We start from the raw sequence: 22,920 nt of genomic DNA on the forward strand, positions 1-22,920 counted from the left end.
TGCCACGCCCAAGAAAATCCATTCACTTTTTTTTTGCCTATCAGGAGGGCCGTTTGTTATTTGGCCTTCCTAGTGGATCAAAAATGAATATTCCATTCGCACACGACGCATGCACAAGGGGAATTCCCAGTCCATATTTTATTCCTACAATATTCGTCAGTGCATTGAGAGTGAGTAGGAAAAAAATGCAGTTTAATGAACTGTGATCACCCCCAAAACATTTTTGTATCCGCTTTATGGGAAACAAGGCGGGGTTACAGAAGCTGATTGTGAAATAATGGTGTATATGGCAGTCGATGAAATGCAATTTATACATGGGAAAATTGAAATGACAACACTTAATTTAGAACATCATTTGTATACGATTACTAACCTAATACAATAACGCGGTATCAGACATTTTCAGATTTTGCTGATTTTCTTTCTTCAAGCAATCAATCCCTTTATTAGATGTGCCGTTCTACTAGGCCACAAGTGAGCTAAAGTGACAAGTGATACTAAATTGGGGACGCCTAATAAGTACACTTAACCGATTACTGATAGTATAGCGAATATTCTATGGTATTAGAACTGATTATGCATATATTATATTATGTAGTATATTGGTTGACTTATTATAAGATCTATAAATTACATATGGAAAGCCGGTGGGGATATATATCGTCATAGTAACCGCTTTAATTGCGGTCGCTGACCAGATACATAGTAGGCTCTAATATCGATAACACGAGGTGATCGGAATTGCTCGTGTGAAGGAATTTCATTTCTAAATGTTCTTCAACTACAGGCCGCGGTTTGAGTACAGTGCTTTCCTTGGGCAAATAAGGGCAGAAGGAAGTGTCGCGAGGGAATTGGGTCTAGAAAGTCGTGCAAAACTCCTTGAAAATGTGGAAACCCTTTTACAGTCTTTCCATCAAGGATATGGTGGCACCTTAACAAAAACAAGGGATGCACTCAAGCCTACTAACGGTGATTCGAAAGAAATCATAAAAATGAAAATGAGAAACGAGGCAAAGAAAGTTCTGAATGCGCTCGAAGGCCGAGTTGATGATGATTCTTCGAGCACAGAGGAACTTGATGAACATCAAGAACACTTACATCATGTAAATACACCAGAACATTCCGCTAACGTTAACTCTAAGAAGACGTACAGATACAGATGTACAGTAAGTATATCGTTGTTATTGCGTTTTATTCCGCCGAATAAACAGCGATCATATAGCGATGATGGTGTTATCATAGAGATAATGCCTCAAAATTTGTTTATAACCTCTTACTGTTACCATAGTGATGATCCCTCTCCATCAAATGAACACCCTGTAATTAAAATCTAATGTCTTGATTTTGACAAGAGAAAGCAATGATGGAGACTTAATTTATATATCTTTGATAATATATTAAATTTATATTGATTGATTTTTTATAATGAATGTGCTTTCTTTTTGTAATATTAAAATATACAATTATATATTTCTTTTATGTCAGTCATTTTGATTAAAATGGTCACATTGTTTTCCAGATTTGTAAAAAAGACTTCACCCACATTGGAAACCATTTAAAGTTTATTCATAAACTCAATAAGGAAGAGATCAAGAAAATAAGACTTCAAAGAAAGAGAATAAAGATTAGGTGAGATATATATGTTTCTTTTGATAATTAGTGTGCATTAAAGCCTTGTAATTAAGGATGTGTTTATATACAGTTGACTCTCTTAAAACGACCAACCACTCTCATATGCTACCAGCTCCTATATAAGCGATCAAAACCTTATGAAATTCCTGTGTGGTTCCACAGTAAAATGTCTCTCTCCTACTAATAAGGTGACCATCTACTGTAAGTGATCACTTTTACCTTGTCCCATTGGTGGTTGCTTATGATGAGAGATTCAACTGTATATCATAATTTTCTCTATCATTCTGTACATTTTGGCATTTGTTTTTTTGCAAAATGTTGTCATTACAAAATACTATAATTCTTCTTTTCAATTTCAAGTTTATAAACAATATTGACATTGCATTCTATAATTATAGTCATTATATAACCTGAACCAATTAATCAAAAGCATTCTTTATGCCAGTATAATACATTTGTATAACTATTCAATTAATTCTGTGTTATGTTCTAGAAATGAAAAGGCTGGAAAGAGACGATTAAGACCCTGCCCGATAGAGTCATGTAACTGGGAAGGTTATAGGCTTGATTACCACTTACCCCACAAGCACAAACTGCAAAAAGGTTCAAATAAGTACAAGGTTCTTTCCTCATTATTTGCAAAAAGTGATATGTCCTAATTATACAACATTGTCACTGTAAATATTTTATAGAACAGTAATCTATTAATACTCTATTAAACATACTTATCCACACATAGAGTGGATTACATTTTTAGGTTTCGTATACGTGGGGTTTTACGTAATACACATTTGCAATTATTTCTTACAAAATAATAAACAAAATCAAAAATTGCATGTCAGAACTTATCTAGTGTTTCAAAAATCTGCCTGAAGAAATGTGCAATGTATATATATATATATATATGCAGTCAATGTCATAATTAAACCTTGTCCATTGAAAAAAGACATTTACACATTTACACATTTTTATATATATCACGTGTTTCATTATATTGTATTCTTTGCCTTGTGTGCGTCAGTCTGAACTTTAAATGTAAAATTCAACTTGTGAATTGAAAATCCAGAATGCCTTGACCATTTAGTGAGGATTTAAGATGGAGAATGGTATTTCAGCGTTTGTTTTATGCCAGAACGTTCAAGGAAACACGTGATATATCTTTTAGTCTAAATGTGTAAATGTCTTTTTTCGGTGAACAATGTTAATGACATTGACTGTATATATATATTAGGCATAGATCCTGCATAAATGTTTTATAATGATTTACATTAAGATGTTTGATGTATTAGGACCAGTTATATTATAATATTTACAAATCATTTTTTTTGAGTGTTTTTTTCTCCAATAATGTTGAAAAGTTTCCATGTTATTGAAAATTATTTCGAATCTTTGTGTCTAAATTTTTAATAAGTATTTGAAATCTTGTTTGTGAAGAAATACAATGAATCAATTCTGAACTTGCCTGCAGGATCTGTGCCTGACATATATGTGATAAAATCAATCTAGATTAAATAAACAACGCATGAATGTATCTATATCATTTAAACTATGGGAAGTGAATGTTACGTAATGAGTTGACTGATTGACATGAAAGTCTCTTCCTGGTACTAACCTTATAAAGTCATCCTTTCTTAGGACTGCATTTCCTTTTTCTATCTCCTCAAATTGTGATGACCATATTTTATAACTCATAGGTTCACTAACTAGTTCCAGCCATCGTCCTGAAATTTTCTTTTTGTGTAACTCTGTTTCTTTTGTTTGAAACAACCAGAATATTTCTTCTGTTGTTGTGTCTGCATAACATGGTATTACGACTATATCTTCCTCACTGATAGACTGATTATTTACTTTACATATTTCCTTAATTAGTATTTGACCATCAGTGTCAAAATATTCTAAGCAAGAAGCTAAGATTTTCTTCTCAGCAAGGGAGAGTGCAATAGTGACATCTAAGTCACTTTCGCAACCTTTTCTTTCATTATTTAATAGACTACGAACCACCTCCTCGTCAACTACTTTCAATAGCACTTGGCTTTGTTGAGAATGAATAAAATCTTTTTTTTCACATGGCTTTCTGTTCCTTGTCAACAGTGAATCCTTATCCTTTATTATGAACCTGATGGCCTCTTTACTTTCCATTATTTTGCTAATTTGGGTAGCACCATACACATTGGGCTTTTGGAATGGTACTCCTGCTGGCATGCCCTCCACTGTAAACTTTCCCTGGTTGTACTTTGTGTAAGAAACTACCGCTCCAGGCTTATTAAGACTCTCGGCTGAAGAACAACACATAAAATAGATAATCAATTATAGGTTTTTCATTGTTAAAATAATCAGAAGCAAGAATATCTATATATAAATCAAATACTTTAAATCAAAAAATATTTCCAAATTAGCAATAATTATTAGTTGTTACACCATGTTGACATTAATACTAGCCATTAGAAAAGTGTGTAAAGTATTTTCATGTACACACCATTAAATTAGCCTCAATGCAGGCTACATTTAATCGAAACACTCAAAAATAACCCATGGACTAATAACAAGAATGGAGTTAAACAATTATATAGAACTATACATATAAAGTATATTTATTTATTATGACAGATTATTTGTTACAGAAAATTTACACTCAACTAAATGACATGTGGAATAACTGAGTTTATACTTATAAATGCAAGTTGAAGGCACCATTTTTGTGTTTCCAACAAGTGGGGGTTAGGGGTATCTGCCAGGATTTGGGTAGGGGTGTTCTGCTGGGATTCTGAAAGGGGTACCCTGTTTATGACAAAAAGTTTGAAGATCCTGTTTATAACAAAAGATATCATTAATTGTACTGAGTTTCTGTTTCATTTATCATGTAAGCTAGCATATTTTATTTTTGTCAAGCATAATATAAACCAGTAATGATGAAAAGGTAAATTATACACCGTGAAAAGATGAAAAAACTTACTGACGTTTCGGACGCTAGTCCTTCGTCCTTCTTTTCACGGTGTATAATTTACCTTTTCATCATTACTGTTTCATTAGAAACACCGACACAGCTCACACTAGTTTTTAGCTAGTTATATCTTCATAATATAAACCAGTTTTGCTTGGTCAATACAAAAGTAGAAACCCTGAATATAACTATTTTTGTGTGTACTCCCATATAGTCAATATATGGGAGTACAACCCCCCCCTCCCTGGGGTTCCCACATGTAAAGAGCATCCAAGGAAAAATACAAATTAATGGTTTCAGTAAAGGTAAATTATAAACTGGTAAAACTGATACATTTGCTAATGCATAGAACATCTGATGAATAACACATTCCAAGTAAAGTGTGTATCATCATATAACTTATGTTTTATACATCACATACTTTGGTGTCCTAGCTCGAACAAAATTAACAAGGCTGATTGGACTAAAAGTAAAAGTGTATTAATTATAAACATGAGTTTTAGAAGTTTAATTAAACAGTTACCAAATTTCGTGTTGAAGAGTTCTTTCACATGGTTATTTGAGTACTTTTGTGGGATAGCTGAAATGAAAAAATACATAAACAAAACAGTCACACTAAAATACTTTAATACATATATATATAATATGCTCATATGTCAATAGTAATTTTTCCCAAATAACAAAATTTTCATTTAAAACTTATTATTTATAACTCACATAAAAATGTTCTATAGGCATGTTCTACTTCAGGATGGCTATCTAGAAAGTGATCAGCATCTGAACTCCCAAGGCTCCATATTGTGTCATTTTGGTCGTTTAAAAGACAAACTGCTCTCACTCCAGCCTTTTCCAGAAACTGAAACTGCAATTTTATATATATCATTAATATATGCACACATTGCATCAATAGCATCTGCAAAACAAGACAAGACGAATTAATTGATAGCTTTAAATATTGTCTGAGTTTATTTAGTTGAATGAAATATTATGAGCTTGAGGCAGATATTGAATAATTATAGTTTGATTCTCTTCCTGGATGAAGAGCCAAGGCCTTTATCAATCCTTTATATGATAGAAAGAAATGGTAACATTTTTATATAATAATAACATATATGAGATCAATTAAAGTTACCTGGGACTGAAGCTGTGTTTTCATCTTTTTTACAACTTCAGGGCTATATGGATTTTGTTGGACCTCTCTAGCTTCCATTTGCCACCTCTTTTTTTCTTCTTCAGTTTGATTAATGTAGAGTGTTTTAATGGCTACATTTCTCTCCTTCATCTCCATGGAGGCATAGGGATCTTTTAAATTAAAATAAATCAGTTTTCACTTCAAGTCTGTACAGATCAATCAAATAAATGTTGATAATGATATTGATAGTGATTCAAGATAGCAATAATGATAATTAATAATGATCAATAATATGACAACAACAATAGTAATGATACTAATTCTATTAATACTAATTTATGTGGGATATACACCGTGGGATATATTAATTTTTGTAAAGGGGAAACAAAAAGTGATATGATTTCTATTTATAAGACTTTTTGATTATAGATCTGTACTAGATACACTGACTAGATTTCCTTACAGTATTTATCATTATGACACATTTGAACCTAAGGATTATAAAACATACTTTTGGCATAGTACAATTTGTCAACTGGCTTGAAATGAGTAAGTTTGGTGATCGGGTAATTAAAAGAACATTAAGTTTGACACTGCCCGTGGATACACAGTACTTGTAAGAAGGTTTAAAAAAATCATGTTTTAATAGGATACAACCAATATCTTAGTAATTTAACAGTAGCGTTTGAAAAAAAAAAAATGTTCGAACTATATTGAAACTGAAGGTAATTTGAAGTAATCATGCAGATCACTTATCGACCTGCACGTGCGATGATTTTAGGTTTAAGGATCATATATAAAATCACCTTGTTTAGCGTGATAACTGTAGAAAATATTCCAAGAGTTTGCTTTTCGAAAGAAAGGCACTTTCGACACTGGATCGTCCGTGGCAGAGCTTGAAGCACCGGCTCCTTCAGCTACGCTGGCTTGCTCACTCGCCGCTTTAGATGTTTTACTCCGGTAGTTCCCGATCCAATACTAAAAGACCACCAATGTAAAAATATTAAGAATACACACCTATATATAAGATGAATATCATTAACTATAGACTTGTGGCTATAAAAGAATTCTATAATGAAAATATAAAAGGAAAACTTACCGTGATTTGCTTATCTGAAAGGCCAGTTTCTGCGCTCAAACGGGCGATTTTTGCTTTATTTGTTGGTCCAGCAGAAGACTTCAATCCGTTTTGATATTCCCTTTCTAAAATTTCTTTAATACTCTCCGAAATAATTGTTCTTTTTCGTTTCTCTGCCATAATTGATGCAGTCTCTAAAGTATACGTAAATCGCTGATAATCTGTCCTGTTTGAATGAGTTTCAGCAATAACTGATGCAGTCTCTAAAGTATACGTAAAAATAATCTGTTCTGTTTGGATGAGTTTCAGCAACCTTGCCGACACGGCTGAAACCGTAACAACGTAACTTCCGGCAAGTAGAGGAAGTTGTCTGTCACGGTTATTAACCATGTTTTGTTAGTTAACTAAGACGGTTACTAGCCGTTAACAAGAAGAGGATCGGGTGATATATTTAAACCGCCTGCAATAACAATAAATTTAGCAATTGAAATTTAGCAACTGCAATTTTGGTGCTTTGAGCTATTAATATATTTTACAAATATGTTTTCAACGATAAATAAGTAGTTTGTATATATATATTTGCTAAAAAATTTTTTGGGCTAATAGAAAATAAAAAGGATAAAAAACTGTATTTCAGCTTGAAAATTCCCTTCAGTCGTGTTATTTCTCGTGTTTTTTTGGCTTCTTTTTTCTGTCATTTTAGTTTTCTATGATTAATTCGCTCTTCAAAAGAGTGCGATTTAAAACTCAAAATGGTACGTTTCGTGATGAAACCGTACTGCTGACAGCTGATCAGATAGAAGAGATCACTTTGTTTTGACTTCATATTAGGCCCTTTTTACACTTTTGCCAAAGAAATGTATGGGATTTTATCTATCTTCTAAAATACTCTTTGTACTCTTATGACTGCATAAACATGGGAACTCTGTGTCTGGGAGTTTCGTGTTGAAATTTGGTTTTTCGCCTCCGCCAGTCAAAAATATGAAAGGTACCGACTGATAAGGTTTGATTGATGGCAGCGAAAAAAACAAAATTCAGAGTGCAGTTCGCAGACCAGAGATCGCATGTTTATGAAAATTGAAGTAACCAAAATGTCCTACCTTCCAAATGATGCTCTTGATCGTTGCGTTCCTGTTTTTACCGAGTGATGCTTTGGTTTGTAAACTGAGATATTTAGGGGCTCATTCTATTGCAACTTCAGTCTATTCATTTTGTTTCGGTTGCTGCTATAGAAATATAATTTCACTTATAAGTTATCGAAATTACGCTGAAACACTGTTATCAACTCAGCCAATCAGATTGTAGAAATGTCTTATGCCATATCATAATGATACGTTAAATAAATAGAAATGAAAAAAACTTGATATGTCGCGAACCAAACGAGTCCGAGGGCGATTGAGTGATATGATACTGAAAGCGAGTGAAGTTATCAGGCTCTTAATATGTAATAAGTTGTTTATTACACAGTTTTGGTCTATGCAATATCAAAGCTCACAGTTTTTAGTTTACTGTGAATTGATATCGTGTCACTTGACTAATGAGTTTTAATGTATTCATAGTTTATCACACTGATATCGATATCGAACCTAATGTGTCATATAATAGTAATAGTATCTATATATAATTAACTCATTAATAAAATATCTATATCTTCTTCGTGTGAAGATAGCACCGTTGATGATAATTGTTAGGACTATTATATTATATGAAAAACTAAATGTCAATTAGAGCTGTATTTCAGAGGAAATTGTGCATAATTAAGCAGAATATCCCATGACCGCCTTGGAGATACGACATTTATCTAGTCTCGTGTGGAGAACATCTTACTCTTCAGCTGCGCTCACTCGTGCACCGGCCTCAACTCTCGAAGACGATATCCATATCTCCGCGATGCCATGTAATCGATACTCTTTCTATTTTATCCTATTTTTAAGGAATGTATTTGAAACCTGTGCGCGTGGTTCTTCCAGTATGATATACACACGCTGGGAGCCGGAAGACGATAGAAGCGAGCTTAGGAACACGAAAGATTCGCGAATAATTTCCGAAATTCGTATTTGCAATGCAGTTTCGTGAGTGTCTTACCTTTAACAGACTTGATTTCTCCACTATATGACTTCGTCGCAAAACCTTGCTCTATGATTTCATACACATATGTCTTTCAATTCAATCTTTTGTATTCGTTTTATAATTAATCACGCATGATGCCCTCGGCAAAGACTATCATACAATCACTCCCTATGGGCTTTTAAGCTTTTAAAAACTATAGTCTTCAAATGAAATAACCGTATTACCAAAAGCCTTGTCAGCGTCAATATGTCTAAACTTCAAGTGCAGCTTCAATCAAAATGATTTGCATTTCGCATTGTCACTAAATCCAGAGGTCAAGTTCTCTTGACGAAAAAAAAGTTGTGTGAACTGGAGAAAACATTATGCTTTGTTGATAAAGAGGTCTGAATATCAGAACGAGACAATGCGTTTCTAGAGTTTTGTTTGTTTAACGGTTGCACAGGAGAAACACGAATTGAATCGAGAGAACTAATGACACGTCTTAGAAGAAAACATTACGACCAGAGCCAAATTGGTCAAGAGATCGAAGCCTACTTATTGTCTGTTCAAATTGATTGAAGAACTTACTTAATAGAAAGGTCTTCAGAAATAATTCATGTTATTCAACGCCGGTAATCCTACTACAATACCATTACAACCAAGCTTAAGGGGTCTATTTATACGTTTCCTCCTTGACTGATCGACTTAAGAGAAAAACTTAATGGGAAATCCTTGAGAAATAATTCGTTTTACTAGAGCCTCCTGCTGTAGCCGAAAGAGGAGATAATTACAGTTCCAAAAAGATTTGAGAGATCATCTTAATCGCTAGGATTCTTACATTTCTCTCTTTGAGCTTTCGGAGTAAATAATGGTCTTCTTGAGCTGTTTCATGGTAAAGTGATCTAGAACATTCTCGTTTTCCTTCAATACTCGTAGCTATTATGAAATTTTTAAAGAAGCTTATTTTTATTTTCTATCTGTTAGAATGAAGACTGCCTAAGATGTTTTTATTATAACAGGTTTTTTTTCAATAACCCCTTAGGAATAAGTTATTTTATTCATTATTTTTTTGAAATCCCATTCTCAACCAACATTTAACCTTGCCTGTATATTTTTTCTGAGTCTTTCAATTTGCAGCTGCATAAGTTGCTTTATATACTGTGAGGATTAGCTCAATTTGATACATTACGACCGCAATACAAATATATATTTCATATATATTCTCACCAGTACCCTTGCCCGTATAAATACATATTCCATAATCATGCATTAGTAGTTGTTGTTTTTAAATCACCATGTGTTTGAAGCCCTTGTTGGGTTCAAGACAAGGGAAATAAGAATTGGAGACCGAAAAGTGAAATACGTGCACGGTCGTTATTAAAAAGGTTAAAAAAAGGTGTTGGTAAAAGCCTCCATGAACGCGACAATATTTTTGCAATTCAGTGTATTTCAATGTAACAATGGATGCTAATGAGGAATATTTTGTTAAATGGCACCAACATGGCCGCGATGACGTAATGTTCAATCAAATAATAGATTCCATTGACCGTCATCTTATTGAACTCGCTGCGCTCGTGGTTCCACTTGAGCGAGTTTCAACCACTTTTAGAACGTCATCTATGATCAATAAGAGTACAGTCAATGGAAATCTATAAGCAATTTGTTAATTCTACATACACTTCAGGGCACGGTGAACTGACTCAATTAACTTAATTAACCGATACCATTGATTCACACTGGCCATATTTTTTTCCTTCTTTTCAAAAGCATCGATCATAGTTTTGCCATTACAACTTTTAATACGTTTTTTGTTGTGCCAAAATTTCTTTATTATATATTGTGAAAATTACTAGAACCGGAATGAAAGTCGCCGGGTATTGAAGAAATAGAAAACGCGCGCGCGTGTTGTGTGCTGTCATAAAGCACGCGCCGGGTTGGCAGAACACGAGAGAAGTGTTAGGAGAAGCACGACGCGTAGCTGAGTGCTTCTGGACACTTCTCAAGTGTTCTGCCAATCCCCAAGTGCTTTATGACTGCACACAGCACAGCAAGCAAGCTTTTTATTTCTTTTACAAAATGACGTAACGGAAAGTGCGCGTGCGTGCAATGTGCTCTCATAAAGCACACGCTCCAAACCAATCAGAACGCGACATTCATAACAGTTATTTTATAATGTCTAGTAATGTGGAATTGAATTAGCACTTAGCTTAGAGTCTAGTGTGCTGCGTGGCATACATCTGAAAGTTGTTTTGCTACTAATTAGAAGTATAAGAGATTAATGACATCGTATTATGGATCGCCAAGCCTACCTACTCGTTAAGAGGCATTAATTAACCAGTACTGTCGTTTAGCTGTAATGGAAAGTTTTTTTTTGCCTTGATAGAATATTTTGTTTTTCGGTCACATCAATATCAGCTAAAGCAGCTAAAGTAAAGTAAGCCAAAGTAGCTGATATCAGAGCTAGAGGTGATTTGCTCCGACTATTTTTTAATCCGTGTTAGCATTATAGCTTCAGCTTTGAATACTCTTAAAACAGAGCATTTATTACAAACGCCAACCGGTTGGCTCATTTTATTGAGCAATCGGACTTTGTATGAGAGTTCGTGGTTCGAGTCCCGGCCTCAAAATAGTTTTAAGTGGCTTGGATGACCACAAAAATGGCGGTCCCGTCTCTCCACACTTCATCATTACTAACCAACATCGGAGGGACGTAAAAGAACTGCTGAGGACGTAAAGAAACCTGGCAGTGACCACCCTCAGTTTCTACACCTCATACGAACCACGTCTCATGTTTTTAAAGTGTATAAAAAAGCAATCTGAAATTAATTCACTATAAAGGTTTTGCACCATCACGTGAAGGCAACCATGTTAGATTATAGTAAAGCATTACAATCGTTTTAGGTGAGAAAGAAATCAATCCCAAGAGAGCAATGGGAATTTATTGCTCTGCATTCTAACCACAAACAGTTCGAGCTGTATTATGGGCGCCGGCACGAGATGGTGCAAAACCTATTTCCATTGCATAAAGCACCTTTGATTAATATATCCATATAGAAGGGGAGCTTTATAAATTTTAAATGATGCATCGTCCGTTCCCTAATACACGCGAATCCTTTGACTATCCCTCATTTGATAAGCACGTCCAATCTCCCCACCTGAAATGACCCATTTTTTATTTCCCCTTTAGCTGTTATGGCTGACCAATGTTTTAAAATAAAAACAAAAATTGAGCGCACAAAAATCATCTTTTTTTTTAATGACACATTTACTAAAACGTATTTCTGATTCGCTATAATTCCAAACATGCATTTGATTATGAATAAATATATGTGACTAAACATTGATTTTCTTTCTTTTCCTACTTTGCCCGAAGTCGAATTTGATTGGATGACCACGAAGCGATGGGTTGAAGTCAAGACTACAAGTGGTTTCTTTTATTCATCAAGTCCAACCTTGACTTGAAAACATTGTTTAGTGGTCAGTCAAGCGAATTCGGGAAAGGTTAATTGCACTGACCAATTAATTAATTAACCTAAAATGTTCGGTATTTTCCGATGTATTTATATATTATCAAATTGTTTTTTTGTTTGTCTTTTTTTTTTTTTTTTTTTTTTTTTTTTTTTTTTTTTTTTTTTTTTTTTTTTTTTTTTTTTTTTTTTTTTTTTTTTTTTTTTAATGTGTTATTGAAAGGAAATATTATCTTTAGTTAGTTCTAGAAGAAATTATAAAGCATACCGCTTGTATTTGATTAAAGTGGCTTAATATGAGTATGGTTAATTGCACTGACCAATTAATTAAGCAACCTAAAGTTTTCCGTATTTTCCGATGTATTTATATATTTATATATATATAAAGGAAATATTATCTTTAGTTAGTTCTAGAAGAAATTATAAAGCATACCGCTCGTATTTGATTAAAGTGGCTTAATATGAGTTTGGCGACGTGCTTCGTACAATAATAATAATAATTTATTTATACCACACAAAAAAAGGATCAGTTTTTGTGGTTAAAGAAACATTTATTTGACGATAATTTCTGGAATTGTGACAGTTTTTGAATGAATATGAGATAAATGAAAAGAAAACCATAGATATGATTCATTTATCTATCATTTGATAGCCCTTGTTGAGTGTGTCTCATTTACAAATGACTACGCATGCTAAAAACACAACATGGAGTGTAAAAGCACAGAGAACCCATGGATGCTAGGTTTTTGTTTTTTGTACATTGCTGTAAAGGTAAGTCATCAACAATATATCACTTTTTCTAGACATTGTTTAACACAGTTGACTGAAAAAAAGTACGTTTCGTTCGTACGTTCACCTTTCTTAATGGCTCCTGTGAAGTTTCATCAGCGAAAACAGATTGAAAAAGCTCATTTGGCACATTCAGTAATGTCACCGCTGTGCCACAGAGTGTCAAGGAGGGATAATTTTATTTTTGTTATTCAGAAAACCTTCCCGACGTAAAAGCAAACCATTTATCGGCCTTTAGCTCTCATAATAACCCTCACTTATCTATAACCACCTCTCCAAGCTTAGAAAAAAAATAAAAAAATACGTACTATTGAAACATTGCTCCACTTTTAATCAATTAATGTTATTATTATTATTATTATTATTATTATTGAATTTTTATTTATTTATTTATTTATTTGTTTGTTTTTGTTTGTCGTGCGATTTTGTAATCGCGCGTTTGATTTCAGACCAAATTACACTCCACTCAGTTCAATTACCACTTAATCATATCCTTTTTGTAGTCATACACAAGAAAAAGACACAATAAAGAGTGCAGAATAATCAATTTAATGTAGTAGAACTAAATGCAAACCAAAAAAAACGTCAAAAAAATATTTTTTTTTGTTGATTTTTTTTTGTTTGTTTTATTTTGCTTTATTTTATTGTTTAAAAATTTTTTTTGTTTTTTTAGGATGCGATTAAGAGCTCCTAAGGATGCGATTTGGGAACTAATCGCGCTCATTTGAACCAATCAGATTGCAGGATTTGGTAGTGATTACAAAAAGGATATGAGTAATTCCCTAATTCCCGCTACGCGGTAGTGCGATTTTGTAATCGCGTGTTTAATTTCAGACCAAATCGCACTCCACTCAGTTCAATTACCATCATTAATCGCACTCCTTTGGACCAATCAGATTGCAGGATTTAGTAGTGATTACAAAAAGGATATGATTAATCTTATTATTATTATTATCATTATTATTAATATCAATATTTCTATTATTAATTTATTAATTTGTTTGTTTGTTTGTTTGGTTGTTTTTTTTTTACGTGCATAAAGTAATTTTCATTCCGAATCTGATGTCTTCCAGGCAGATTCACTATGAGCGTACTCCTATCAATCGATCCTCTACTAAATCATACTATTTTCACTCTTTCGTTATTGTTATGAGGCTAAGGGCTGACGTACCCCTATTTACTCTTATTAATCATTAGTGCAGCACGTCGGATATTCACAATGTGGCATTGCTACTGGACAGCTTCTATCAATGCTTTTTTTAGCTTTCATAATACTTCCACGAGAAGTTGACGGGTTGGGCTCGGACACCCTGGTTGAAATAACGTTGTTCATCAAATGCCTCAATGTTTAATGCTGCGTCTAAGCTAGCTTCCTTCATTTGATAGTCTTCTGCGGGAAATAATTTCCTTTTACACCGCTTATTGCAACTAGAATAAAAGGAATGATATCACTGTGGTGGTGAGTAAAGCGGCGGCGAGGGTAAGGGGCGTAGAGGGCAAGAAATTCAAAAATTATCACAAATTGTTAATTTCTCGCGCGCTGATTGGCTAATTTTCATTATCGATAAAAGGACAGTCCAATAAGCTGACGTCAAAGATCGTGCGCTCTTTCCGTTGCTATTTTTGATCACTATAAAAACGTCGAAAAATATGCGTGTTAGTGAATTTTTTGTGTGGTAAATTTAAAAAATCAAAGTCAATTTTCTATGTTTCTGTACTTTACAAGAACATAAAACTACTCAGAAATGATCCAAACTCAAGTGGAACCACGAGCGCAGACTTTGATTTGTTTTTTACCATAACAAAGTCGAAAAGAATGAACAAAAAGACAAGTAAACCGTTTAAAAAAGCCTTTACATCCGCTCGCTCAGTGCGCGCGTGCAGATGTCGTAAACACAAGCAGGTCTAGCCTCTAATCGAAAATGATCCTAAGCCAATCAGCGCGCGAGAAATTTCCAAGTTAAGGTAAGATAGCAAATCGAAGTTCCTTTTCAATGGTCTGTACTCTTATCGAATATGGGATTGCGTCAGAATATGATCCAAACTTTGCAGTGAAACCACTCGCTGCGTTCGTAGTTCCACTTGAGTTCGGAATATATGCTGACGCCAATCCAAGTTCGATAAGAGTACAGACCATAGTAACCGGACCTCGATTTGCTAAATAGAACATGTGGAAGCATGTGAGATATCAAAGCAAAAGAATATTATTTTTAACAGAGACAGTGGCAGAATTCTGCCAGCAAATTACATAAATATTTTGTGATTTTCAATGCTCGTGCTTTCAGGTTTGTGCGCGCGATTCTTTTGCTCGCGCATATGCACAACGTTTGATCGCTTAGGTTTTGTTAATATTGTAACGTATTTTAGTTCCTCTGAATATAAAATTATTTTTAAAGGTTGATGAGTCAATTTGAGTTTCATAAATAGAACATGTTTATAAATGAGGTAATCTCAAATGAAATGGCGCCATACGTCATATTGTGGAGCTGTGATTTGTTGCATTACTTTGAAGTTTTATAACATAAATATTACCGAGTGTGATAGCCTATAAACTCAAAACTCTACTTACATGACGGCGAGAACGATTATCAACAGAATGAAGACAGTTCCCCCAACAGCAGCTCCGACGATAAAATGCAACATGTCTTTATCCCTATTCAAATTTTCCCCTTCTCTCGACTTTTCTTTATATATTGAAAAGTCAATGATGGATGCGTTAAGAGCCCTCTCGATATCTTCTTCAAAGGCATTCAAGATATTGAGCACGAGTTCACTGTTTACAGTACTCCCGGTCTGTAGCATGACAGCTCGGGGAAAATTAATGTAAAAAGCAATGCGTGCAACTAGAGAGGAAGCTAGGTATTTCTTTAAATTGATTTGAATTGGAAAACCAGGCATAAGATGAATATCGTCTTGGGTCCAAGTGATGAGCCTTGTGAAACGCCTGAAAGGTTAGAATAGATATTGAGATAGATATTGAGGCAATTATGCAAATCATGGGTTTATAATTTCATGGTTAACACTTTTACATACCTTGCTCCCTTTACTTCACTTGAGCAATCGTTACCTTTCTCATTACAATATGATGTAATAGCTTTTGCCATGGTCTTTTTGAATTTTTCTTCTTTTGGCTTATTCCACTGATAAGTCAATACAAACAAAAGGTCAATGAACATGACCGCGTGCAAGGGCGGACCCAGGGGGCAAATGGGAACTGAATCTCCCCCACCCCCCCAAACTTCAGCAGAAAAAACACAAAACAAAACTGAAGAATTAGATGCTTTTTTATCGTTTTCCGTTGTGTTGACGGTAAAACTCAATCAGCCCCCCCCCCCCCCCCCCTCCATTTTGGCTGGATCCGCCCTTGGCGTGCGCCGTGTGATAAATGTCCAAAATTTATTACCAACGTCTCACCTTGGACGCATTGAAGTTCTTAATGGTGATGTTGACAGCGTTCATTGTCTCATTCTGGTTTGGTTTCTTTGGTTTGGGGGCTGGCGGAGGTGGAGGAGGATCTTGTCCTTTCTTAAGGCCTTTAACATAAAACACTTGCATTAAGACTGGATAATTAAAACTTTGATTTATCAAAACATGTTCCAATGTTTGATAAGGAAATGATGAAGCTTCTTCTTACCGATACACTTCTTGAGCGTGACATTCCAGTATAGTCCTTCTTCGCACTCGCATTTGTACGACCCATCTGTATTCATACATTTCAGGGAAGGGTCTGAGCAGTTGAACGTCCACTCCATGCATTCATTGATATCTAAACACAAGTGACCATGTTACTGTACAAAATTTACTTAAAAGAAGTAAGGGCTTCGAGTCATGAGGTATTTCCGATTCCGGTTCTCGATGCAAATGCTAAGATAAGCCAACCGTTGTAATACAAATTATATTTCCCACTTGCCATTAGAAGAATTTTCCTACAATAAAGAAAACTGAAAGAAAAATATTTGCAAAACTACCTTTACTTTATGATCCATGGATCTTTTCTTGCACGAATGATACTGCCATCTTAAAGCTTTATTTATTACTTAACGCGGAAAAATAAATTTTATTACGACATACATTCAGGCATCATCTTACTTATATGGTTATCAAGCATACGAAATATAAGTCGTACCAACACAGGTTTTGTTGTCAGAGGAGCTCGAGAGTTCAAATCCTTGAAGACATGAACAATAATAGCCGCCTATCGTGTTGTTACATCTTTGGTTACAGCCGTTCTTTGTGGCACACTCGTTCACGTCTGCAATGGCATCCAAAATACAATATCAGCTGATAACCATAAGCTACGTCAATTCGCTACATCGAACTACGTCAATCCCTGCTCATTTCTAGGGAGATACTCAGACGTACTGCAAACACCAAAAGAATGTTTGGACTACAGGCTGTGCCGTCATTGGACTATCTGACTTTGACTCTCTATTTGACTTTGACTTTCTCTCACTGATAAGTCACATCAGCCAGGTGTACAATAATGTCAGGGAATGTATTACAAGGATGTTGATTATGAGCAGGTAATTTTCTGGTAAATGCACGGGGTGTTGTTGGTACCTTGGCATGTTTTCTGGTCATCCTTCAGTTCATATCCTTTGTAGCACGAACATTTCTGCTGACTATCCGATAGTTTGTAACAAACTTGTTTGCACTCGTGTTCACCTTCATTGCAGGGATTTTCGGCTGTGAACAAAGAAACAGCTGCTTGATACGACGCACAGGAAAACCAACACGGCCATTCCAAGGAAACGCCAATAACGAAAAGGAAATTTTCTGTCCCCTTTATATACAGCAAGACTGCAATTCAAACGCCAATATACTTCGTTTTTATAACATAACCCTTTTAACTACCCATTCTTTTTTTCTTCTTTTTTTTCACATAATTTCCATGAGGCAATCAAGTAACCAAAAAGTACAAACAACAAAAACAAAGAGAAAAGACGAACGAGGGAACTCAGAATTACCACATACGAGGGAAAAAATAATTCCCATAAGACATTCAAGTGTCAATATGTGTCGATATAGACCAAATTCAAAACTCGCACCGATGTGAGGCTTAAGTTGTGAACAAAGGAATCTGGCGTGATTCGTGACTTTTGAATCACGCCACATTAATTTGAGTCACGCCAGATCCCTTTGTTCACAACTTAAGCCTCACATCGGTGCGAGTTTTGAATTTGGTCTATAATATAAGAAAGTCAAGTTTAAAAAAGTGAATAAAAATACTAAAAAAGAAGAGAAAACTAAGAGCGAAATAATTCAGGTTTACTACTCACGAACACACAGCTTTGAGTCTCCTGGTTTAACTTTGAAGTTGTCGTAGCAAGAACAATTGTAACTTCCTGGAATGTTTGTACATTTGTGCATACAGTCGCTTGCCAGAACACACTCGTCTATGTCTACAAGTATAGCATAACAAAACCTTGATTAGCTATGCATTGAACCAGTCGAGGTGACGCGTTTAGTACAGTGGTGGATTTTGGGGGGTCACAGGGAGCCCATGGATCCGCCTATTTGTGGCTTGCGTTAATGTCGGGCTTCGTTTTGCGTTCGCCAAAGTCATATCTATCATCGCTGTGTAAACAAAGTGCCCTATGTACTGCCAAAATAATTGGATTATACGAGCAGACGAGAGCACAAAAGAACCGCTCTTGCTTTCTACCCGGTCTATTTTACTGTACTGAAGGTACATTTGATTAACTTATTAAAGGTGAGTAATCGCTAAAGAAGCGACGCCGGCGCTGCTTGGCACGGATAGTGCAGCGGTAAATACTCAGAGCGTACGTACAGCTGATTCAAACCAGGAAGACCGTTGGTGGACGTGGTAAATATATTCACATCGTACGGCTGATTCGAACCAGAAAGACCGTTGGATGGAAAGATAAGTGAACACTATTTAGTATCCATTTAGAAACAAACATATATCAATTCAATTAGAAATCTACGAATAACTGAAACAATCGCACATATTTAATACCCAATCCGTCTGTCCTGGCGCCCTTGTCTAGATAAGAATTATTTACGTGGAGGGAACTTACCTTGACAAGTTTTCTTGTCTGCGTTGAGCTGATATCCGATTTTGCAGGAACATTCGTAAGACCCTGGTTTATTGAGACAAAGCTGCTCACAGTCTCCATTATTATGGTCACACTCATCAATGTCTAAAAGAAGAAGCCATTAATCTTTTATCTCCATTTTATTCCTGGTCTTTGGTTCTAATGGTGATCAACATTTAGCAAGTGGTTTTAGGTTCCTAGGATAATTGTATAGTGCAACTTATCCACGATCCTCACATATCAAGCTTTTCTCTATATGTTAATGTCGAAGTTGGAGTAGAGAAATCTCACTCCATATATGGTATGAAAAACTTTGCAAAATCGAGGAAGGATAGGATAGGGAGCAGATCCTTCATCGTACCGCAAATCTATCAACTGTGCACACACTGGCGTACCTGTACAAGAGGCTCCATGCCCTGAGTATCCAGCGGGGCAAGATGCGCATTTGTAGCCATCAGTCACGTTAGCTGGAGGCGGCAAGTCAATGCAATCTACTCCAGGATAACAAGGGTTTAGATTTGCTTCACACGCATCGATATCAGTCTCACAATACTTCCCCGTGTATCCATCCACGCAGTTGCAAGCATTCTCGATAAACTTCTCTTCCCCTGAGTCTGCGCCTGTGATCTTGCTTGGCTTTTCACAGTGTCCTCCGTGGTGACATGCGCAGAGGTAGATTTTTGGTATTAAAGCGGATACAGATTCACCATCTGATGCGATAAACTGCAGGTCAAGCTGATAAAATAATGACCTCTTGTTAGCATATTGTACTTTCGTATTTTGTTGTATCTATGAAATTTCAATGCGTGCAAAGCACAGCGTCTTTTGAAGCTAGGTGACATGACGCCACTACCAAAATAGCCGCCGTCATGAATATAATTTTACAAAGTCAAACAATACAGCACAATAGAAAGTATATACTTGGAAGCGGTTGTTAAAAAGGTGTTTTTTTACCTTTTTTGTGGTAACGTGCCAAGTGATGGTCCAATAAGATGAGTTTGAGTGTCTCACGCGTCCGTCAGCAGGTAGACCAGTGACATTCAAAGTAATCGAATCATTGTTAGCATCCGTCACCTCCACAGTCACATTAGCTGTTGTATTGACTGTAAGTTCTATTACTGAGGAATTTTTGCTGATCTTAGGTGGTTCGTTGCCTGTGTTTAAAGTGGTAAAAACACACCGTTTGAATGTACAGACAACCTGTAAGCTCAGTTGGTTGGGCAACGGCATCTCTTGCGGGAAGTCATGGGTTGTCAAGCTCTGACCGAACCAACTTCAACAACACTCAGGGCCTTATAAAATAAATGAGTAGAAGGTGCTGCTCTAGCTCTAAGGATACCTACAAATGCTTAGACCAGCATTTGTCGTGGCTCGGATGACCACGTAAAATGGCGGTCCAGGCTCACTTAGAGACGTTACTCATGGAGACGCAATTAGTTCAGGGCCTTATAAAATAAATGAGTAGAAGGTGCTGCTCTAGCTCTAAGGATACCTACAAATGCTTAGACCAGCATTTGTCGTGGCTCGGATGACCACGTAAAATGGCGGTCCCCGCTCACTTAGAGGCGTTACATGGAGACGAAATTAGTTCATCCCTTGCGACTCTCAAGTGTCATCCTCGCAAGAAAAGTTGCTTAAATTTTATTACTTTACTTTGTATTGCAGAACGCTTTCGTAAGAATTACTGAACTTACTCATTTTCTTGGAGTCATAGACGAGTTGTGATCCCAGCTGCTTGGTATTCAGTCCTATCTCCACGTCTCCAGTCGATGCCGTATCAAACAAGCAATTTACGTCACCTTGACATTTCGCTTCAGCCTCTACTTTCAGCGAATCATTGTAAAACTTTAATTCTTCTATAAACATCGGACGGAACGTTTTATTGAGGAACGTGTCGGAGCTTTCACCTTCTTTGTACGTAAATAGCGAGGTTTCATTGGTAACTTGCCCTGAAAGTGGGTAAAAAGAGATTGTTAGAAAAGTATAATTTAGAATCTTTCGTTCCCTGGTTTTATGTGCATCTGTTGTCTGTTTATTTCAATGTAGTTCATTTAAAAAATTAAATTAATAAAACGCAGGTCAACGGGGTCGAACTGAAAGCACTGTGAAGGCGCCTCTGGCAGCCGCTACACAGTCCATGTCCCCACAGTCCATGTGGGATTCAAATTATGACAAACATGGCAAATAAAGTTTCCACTACATAGGGGGGGGGGGGGGGAGAGAATATCAGTCGAAAAACCATAGTTCTTACATGAATTGGAAACAATAAGACTACAAAACATTGTTGCAACGACGTACATGTCAACATGTGCGTATGGCTTGGCTTGTCCGCATTTCACTCCAATGATGCACAACTGTGATGTCATCCGTTGAAAGCGCTATGAGCAGTGCTAATTAACAATTGGACTACGAGGTCGAGTTTTCTATGAGTCAATAGATAGTCGGTGAGGTAGCGTAGCGCCAAATAGACTATGTGAATCATGGAAAACGAGAGCGAGTAGTCTAATTGTTTTAGCATAAACCTACTAGCTAATATTATAGTATTGAAAACAAAAAAATGACACTGAAAACTTTACTGACGACGGCGGCACTGTTTTCATTCATCTTTGCGAACTGGACTCGATGTCTTAACGCGCATATAAGCTTAAACTTGCTTTATTTTCATAGCTTTTTGTCTCTATTATTACGCTCAAAACTCTCTTTCCAAGATTGTTTTCCTTTTTATCACTTCTTGGGATCATTTTTCTAATTAATGAGCGACAAACTGAGAATTGTTTACAAATATTTTGTTGTCAGATTATTCAAAGCCATTGCCATGTTTCAATACAATTCGCTTAAGACTCTTGTCAGTTAACTTGAACTTTCTTTATTGTTTCGTCTGTTCTTAACGTTTTAAAATTCTTCTTGAATACGTGTGAATAATTTTTCTTTTGGAATTTTTTTGTTCTTTGAGGAATCCTTTTAAAATAACATCGTTATCTCAGTAGTCAGTTGTTTATCCGTCGTAAGTTTTGCTCTTGAAAATCTCACCGACTGACGGCCGCTTTTTTGTGTTAGAATTGCTATAATTCTTCTTTTATTTATCTGTACTGTTTAAAACCTCCATTCCTTTCCTTGATGCAGCATTTTCTACGATTTTTAAAGATTTCTTAAAGAACAAGCAGAGATTTCGACGAAACTTGAGCATTGCATTTGTTTGTGTTTCGCTACTCGCTATCTATCACAGGTTAGATAGTGAATACGTTAGCCAATCAGATTGCAGGATTCGTGATAGTATGCTAGTAGGTTTATGCTAATAATATTTAGTAAGTGGAAGCGCATTCCCTAATCTTGGTGCGCTTGCGCTACGCCATGCCACCCATATCAAGCATATACTTACAAGCCATTCCATATTTATAGTGAATATCTGTGCCATTCATATCGTGTGGGAGTACGGTTCCATTAGGTAAAGTAAAATCATCCTCAGGATTTCCATTCCATGTTCCAAGAAGACCTTTTGTCTTGTTCTTGAATGACTCTGGAGCAGCAGTGACGATGGAAAGTATGTTCTGTTTTTCGCAAATTGTTACTGACATTCCTGACGGGAAGGTCATCTCCAAGCATTGTTTCTGAGGCTTGGAGACCGTAATAGAACCGTTATTGAGATCATAAGAATCACTGGTCAGGCTTTTGAAATCAAAAGGTTTTCCATCTACGAGAACTTCCATCGTTTCTGACAAAAAAGGAATGCATTACGTACATCGTTAATTGTAAAACAGACATGGAGAAGAACT

At 35.8% G+C, this 22,920-nt stretch overlaps 3 protein-coding genes across 6 annotated transcripts; 1 reads left to right on the plus strand and 2 right to left on the minus strand.

Annotated features, from left to right (window-relative positions):
• Positions 1 to 725: 725 nt before the first annotated feature.
• Positions 726 to 3,832, plus strand: LOC148912532 (uncharacterized). Of its 3 annotated transcripts, XM_089027832.1 has the most exons (4): positions 726 to 1,166; positions 1,520 to 1,629; positions 2,126 to 2,235; positions 3,724 to 3,832. In XM_089027832.1, the coding sequence occupies exons 1-4, from the start codon at positions 771 to 773 to the stop codon at positions 3,744 to 3,746; spliced, it is 639 nt and encodes a 212-aa protein (XP_088883958.1). In that variant the 5' UTR covers positions 726 to 770; the 3' UTR covers positions 3,747 to 3,832. The 3 variants fall into 3 exon arrangements, with proteins under 3 accessions (XP_088883958.1, XP_088883957.1, XP_088883959.1); XM_089027831.1 differs by lacking the exon at positions 3,724 to 3,832 and having other exon boundaries at positions 2,126 to 3,697; XM_089027833.1 differs by lacking the exon at positions 3,724 to 3,832 and having other exon boundaries at positions 726 to 1,103; positions 2,126 to 3,697.
• LOC148912533 (uncharacterized) lies at positions 1,545 to 9,289 on the minus strand. Of its 2 annotated transcripts, XM_089027806.1 has the most exons (8): positions 8,869 to 9,289; positions 7,884 to 8,009; positions 6,805 to 7,243; positions 6,512 to 6,683; positions 5,706 to 5,875; positions 5,291 to 5,435; positions 5,097 to 5,153; positions 1,545 to 3,908 (listed from the first exon to the last, which is right to left on the minus strand). In XM_089027806.1, the coding sequence occupies exons 3-8, from the start codon at positions 7,171 to 7,173 to the stop codon at positions 3,130 to 3,132; spliced, it is 1,692 nt and encodes a 563-aa protein (XP_088883932.1). In that variant the 5' UTR covers positions 7,174 to 7,243; positions 7,884 to 8,009; positions 8,869 to 9,289; the 3' UTR covers positions 1,545 to 3,129. The 2 variants fall into 2 exon arrangements, with proteins under 2 accessions (XP_088883932.1, XP_088883931.1); XM_089027805.1 differs by lacking the exon at positions 8,869 to 9,289 and having other exon boundaries at positions 7,884 to 8,120.
• Positions 9,290 to 12,883: 3,594 nt separating this feature from the next.
• LOC116289128 (mucin-like protein) lies at positions 12,884 to 22,854 on the minus strand. The gene is made up of 13 exons (XM_089027794.1): positions 22,527 to 22,854; positions 20,842 to 21,096; positions 20,102 to 20,301; positions 19,543 to 19,882; positions 19,130 to 19,252; positions 18,368 to 18,490; positions 17,649 to 17,774; positions 17,215 to 17,340; positions 16,723 to 16,854; positions 16,503 to 16,621; positions 16,122 to 16,228; positions 15,658 to 16,032; positions 12,884 to 14,516 (listed from the first exon to the last, which is right to left on the minus strand). Exons 1-13 carry the CDS (start codon positions 22,852 to 22,854, stop codon positions 14,348 to 14,350), a joined length of 2,523 nt encoding a protein of 840 aa, XP_088883920.1. The 3' UTR covers positions 12,884 to 14,347.
• Between the last annotated feature and the right edge of the window lie 66 nt (positions 22,855 to 22,920).

The sequence above is a fragment of the Actinia tenebrosa genome, unplaced genomic scaffold, assembly GCF_029948245.1.
Source record: "Actinia tenebrosa isolate PJP-AT-01 unplaced genomic scaffold, QUT_ActTen_1.0 PGA_scaffold11__36_contigs__length_13525064, whole genome shotgun sequence".
NCBI classification, from domain to species: domain Eukaryota; kingdom Metazoa; phylum Cnidaria; class Anthozoa; order Actiniaria; family Actiniidae; genus Actinia; species Actinia tenebrosa.

Coding starts and splice junctions, on each gene's coding strand:
- LOC148912532 (XM_089027831.1), top strand. CDS start 771: ATGTTCTTCAACTACAGGCCGCGGTTTGAGTACAGTGCTTTCCTTGGG. Junction 1,167..1,519: donor CGTACAGATACAGATGTACA/GTAAGTATATCG, acceptor ATTGTTTTCCAG/ATTTGTAAAAAAGACTTCAC. Junction 1,630..2,125: donor AGAAAGAGAATAAAGATTAG/GTGAGATATATA, acceptor GTTATGTTCTAG/AAATGAAAAGGCTGGAAAGA.
- LOC148912533 (XM_089027806.1), bottom strand. CDS start 7,173: ATGGTTAATAACCGTGACAGACAACTTCCTCTACTTGCCGGAAGTTAC. Junction 6,684..6,804: donor TTTCAGATAAGCAAATCACG/GTAAGTTTTCCT, acceptor GTGGTCTTTTAG/TATTGGATCGGGAACTACCG. Junction 5,154..5,290: donor TGCCTATAGAACATTTTTAT/GTGAGTTATAAA, acceptor TTTTCATTTCAG/CTATCCCACAAAAGTACTCA.
- LOC116289128 (XM_089027794.1), bottom strand. CDS start 22,854: ATGGAAGTTCTCGTAGATGGAAAACCTTTTGATTTCAAAAGCCTGACC. Junction 17,341..17,648: donor TGACCAGAAAACATGCCAAG/GTACCAACAACA, acceptor ATGCCATTGCAG/ACGTGAACGAGTGTGCCACA. Junction 16,033..16,121: donor AGTGAAGTAAAGGGAGCAAG/GTATGTAAAAGT, acceptor CTAACCTTTCAG/GCGTTTCACAAGGCTCATCA.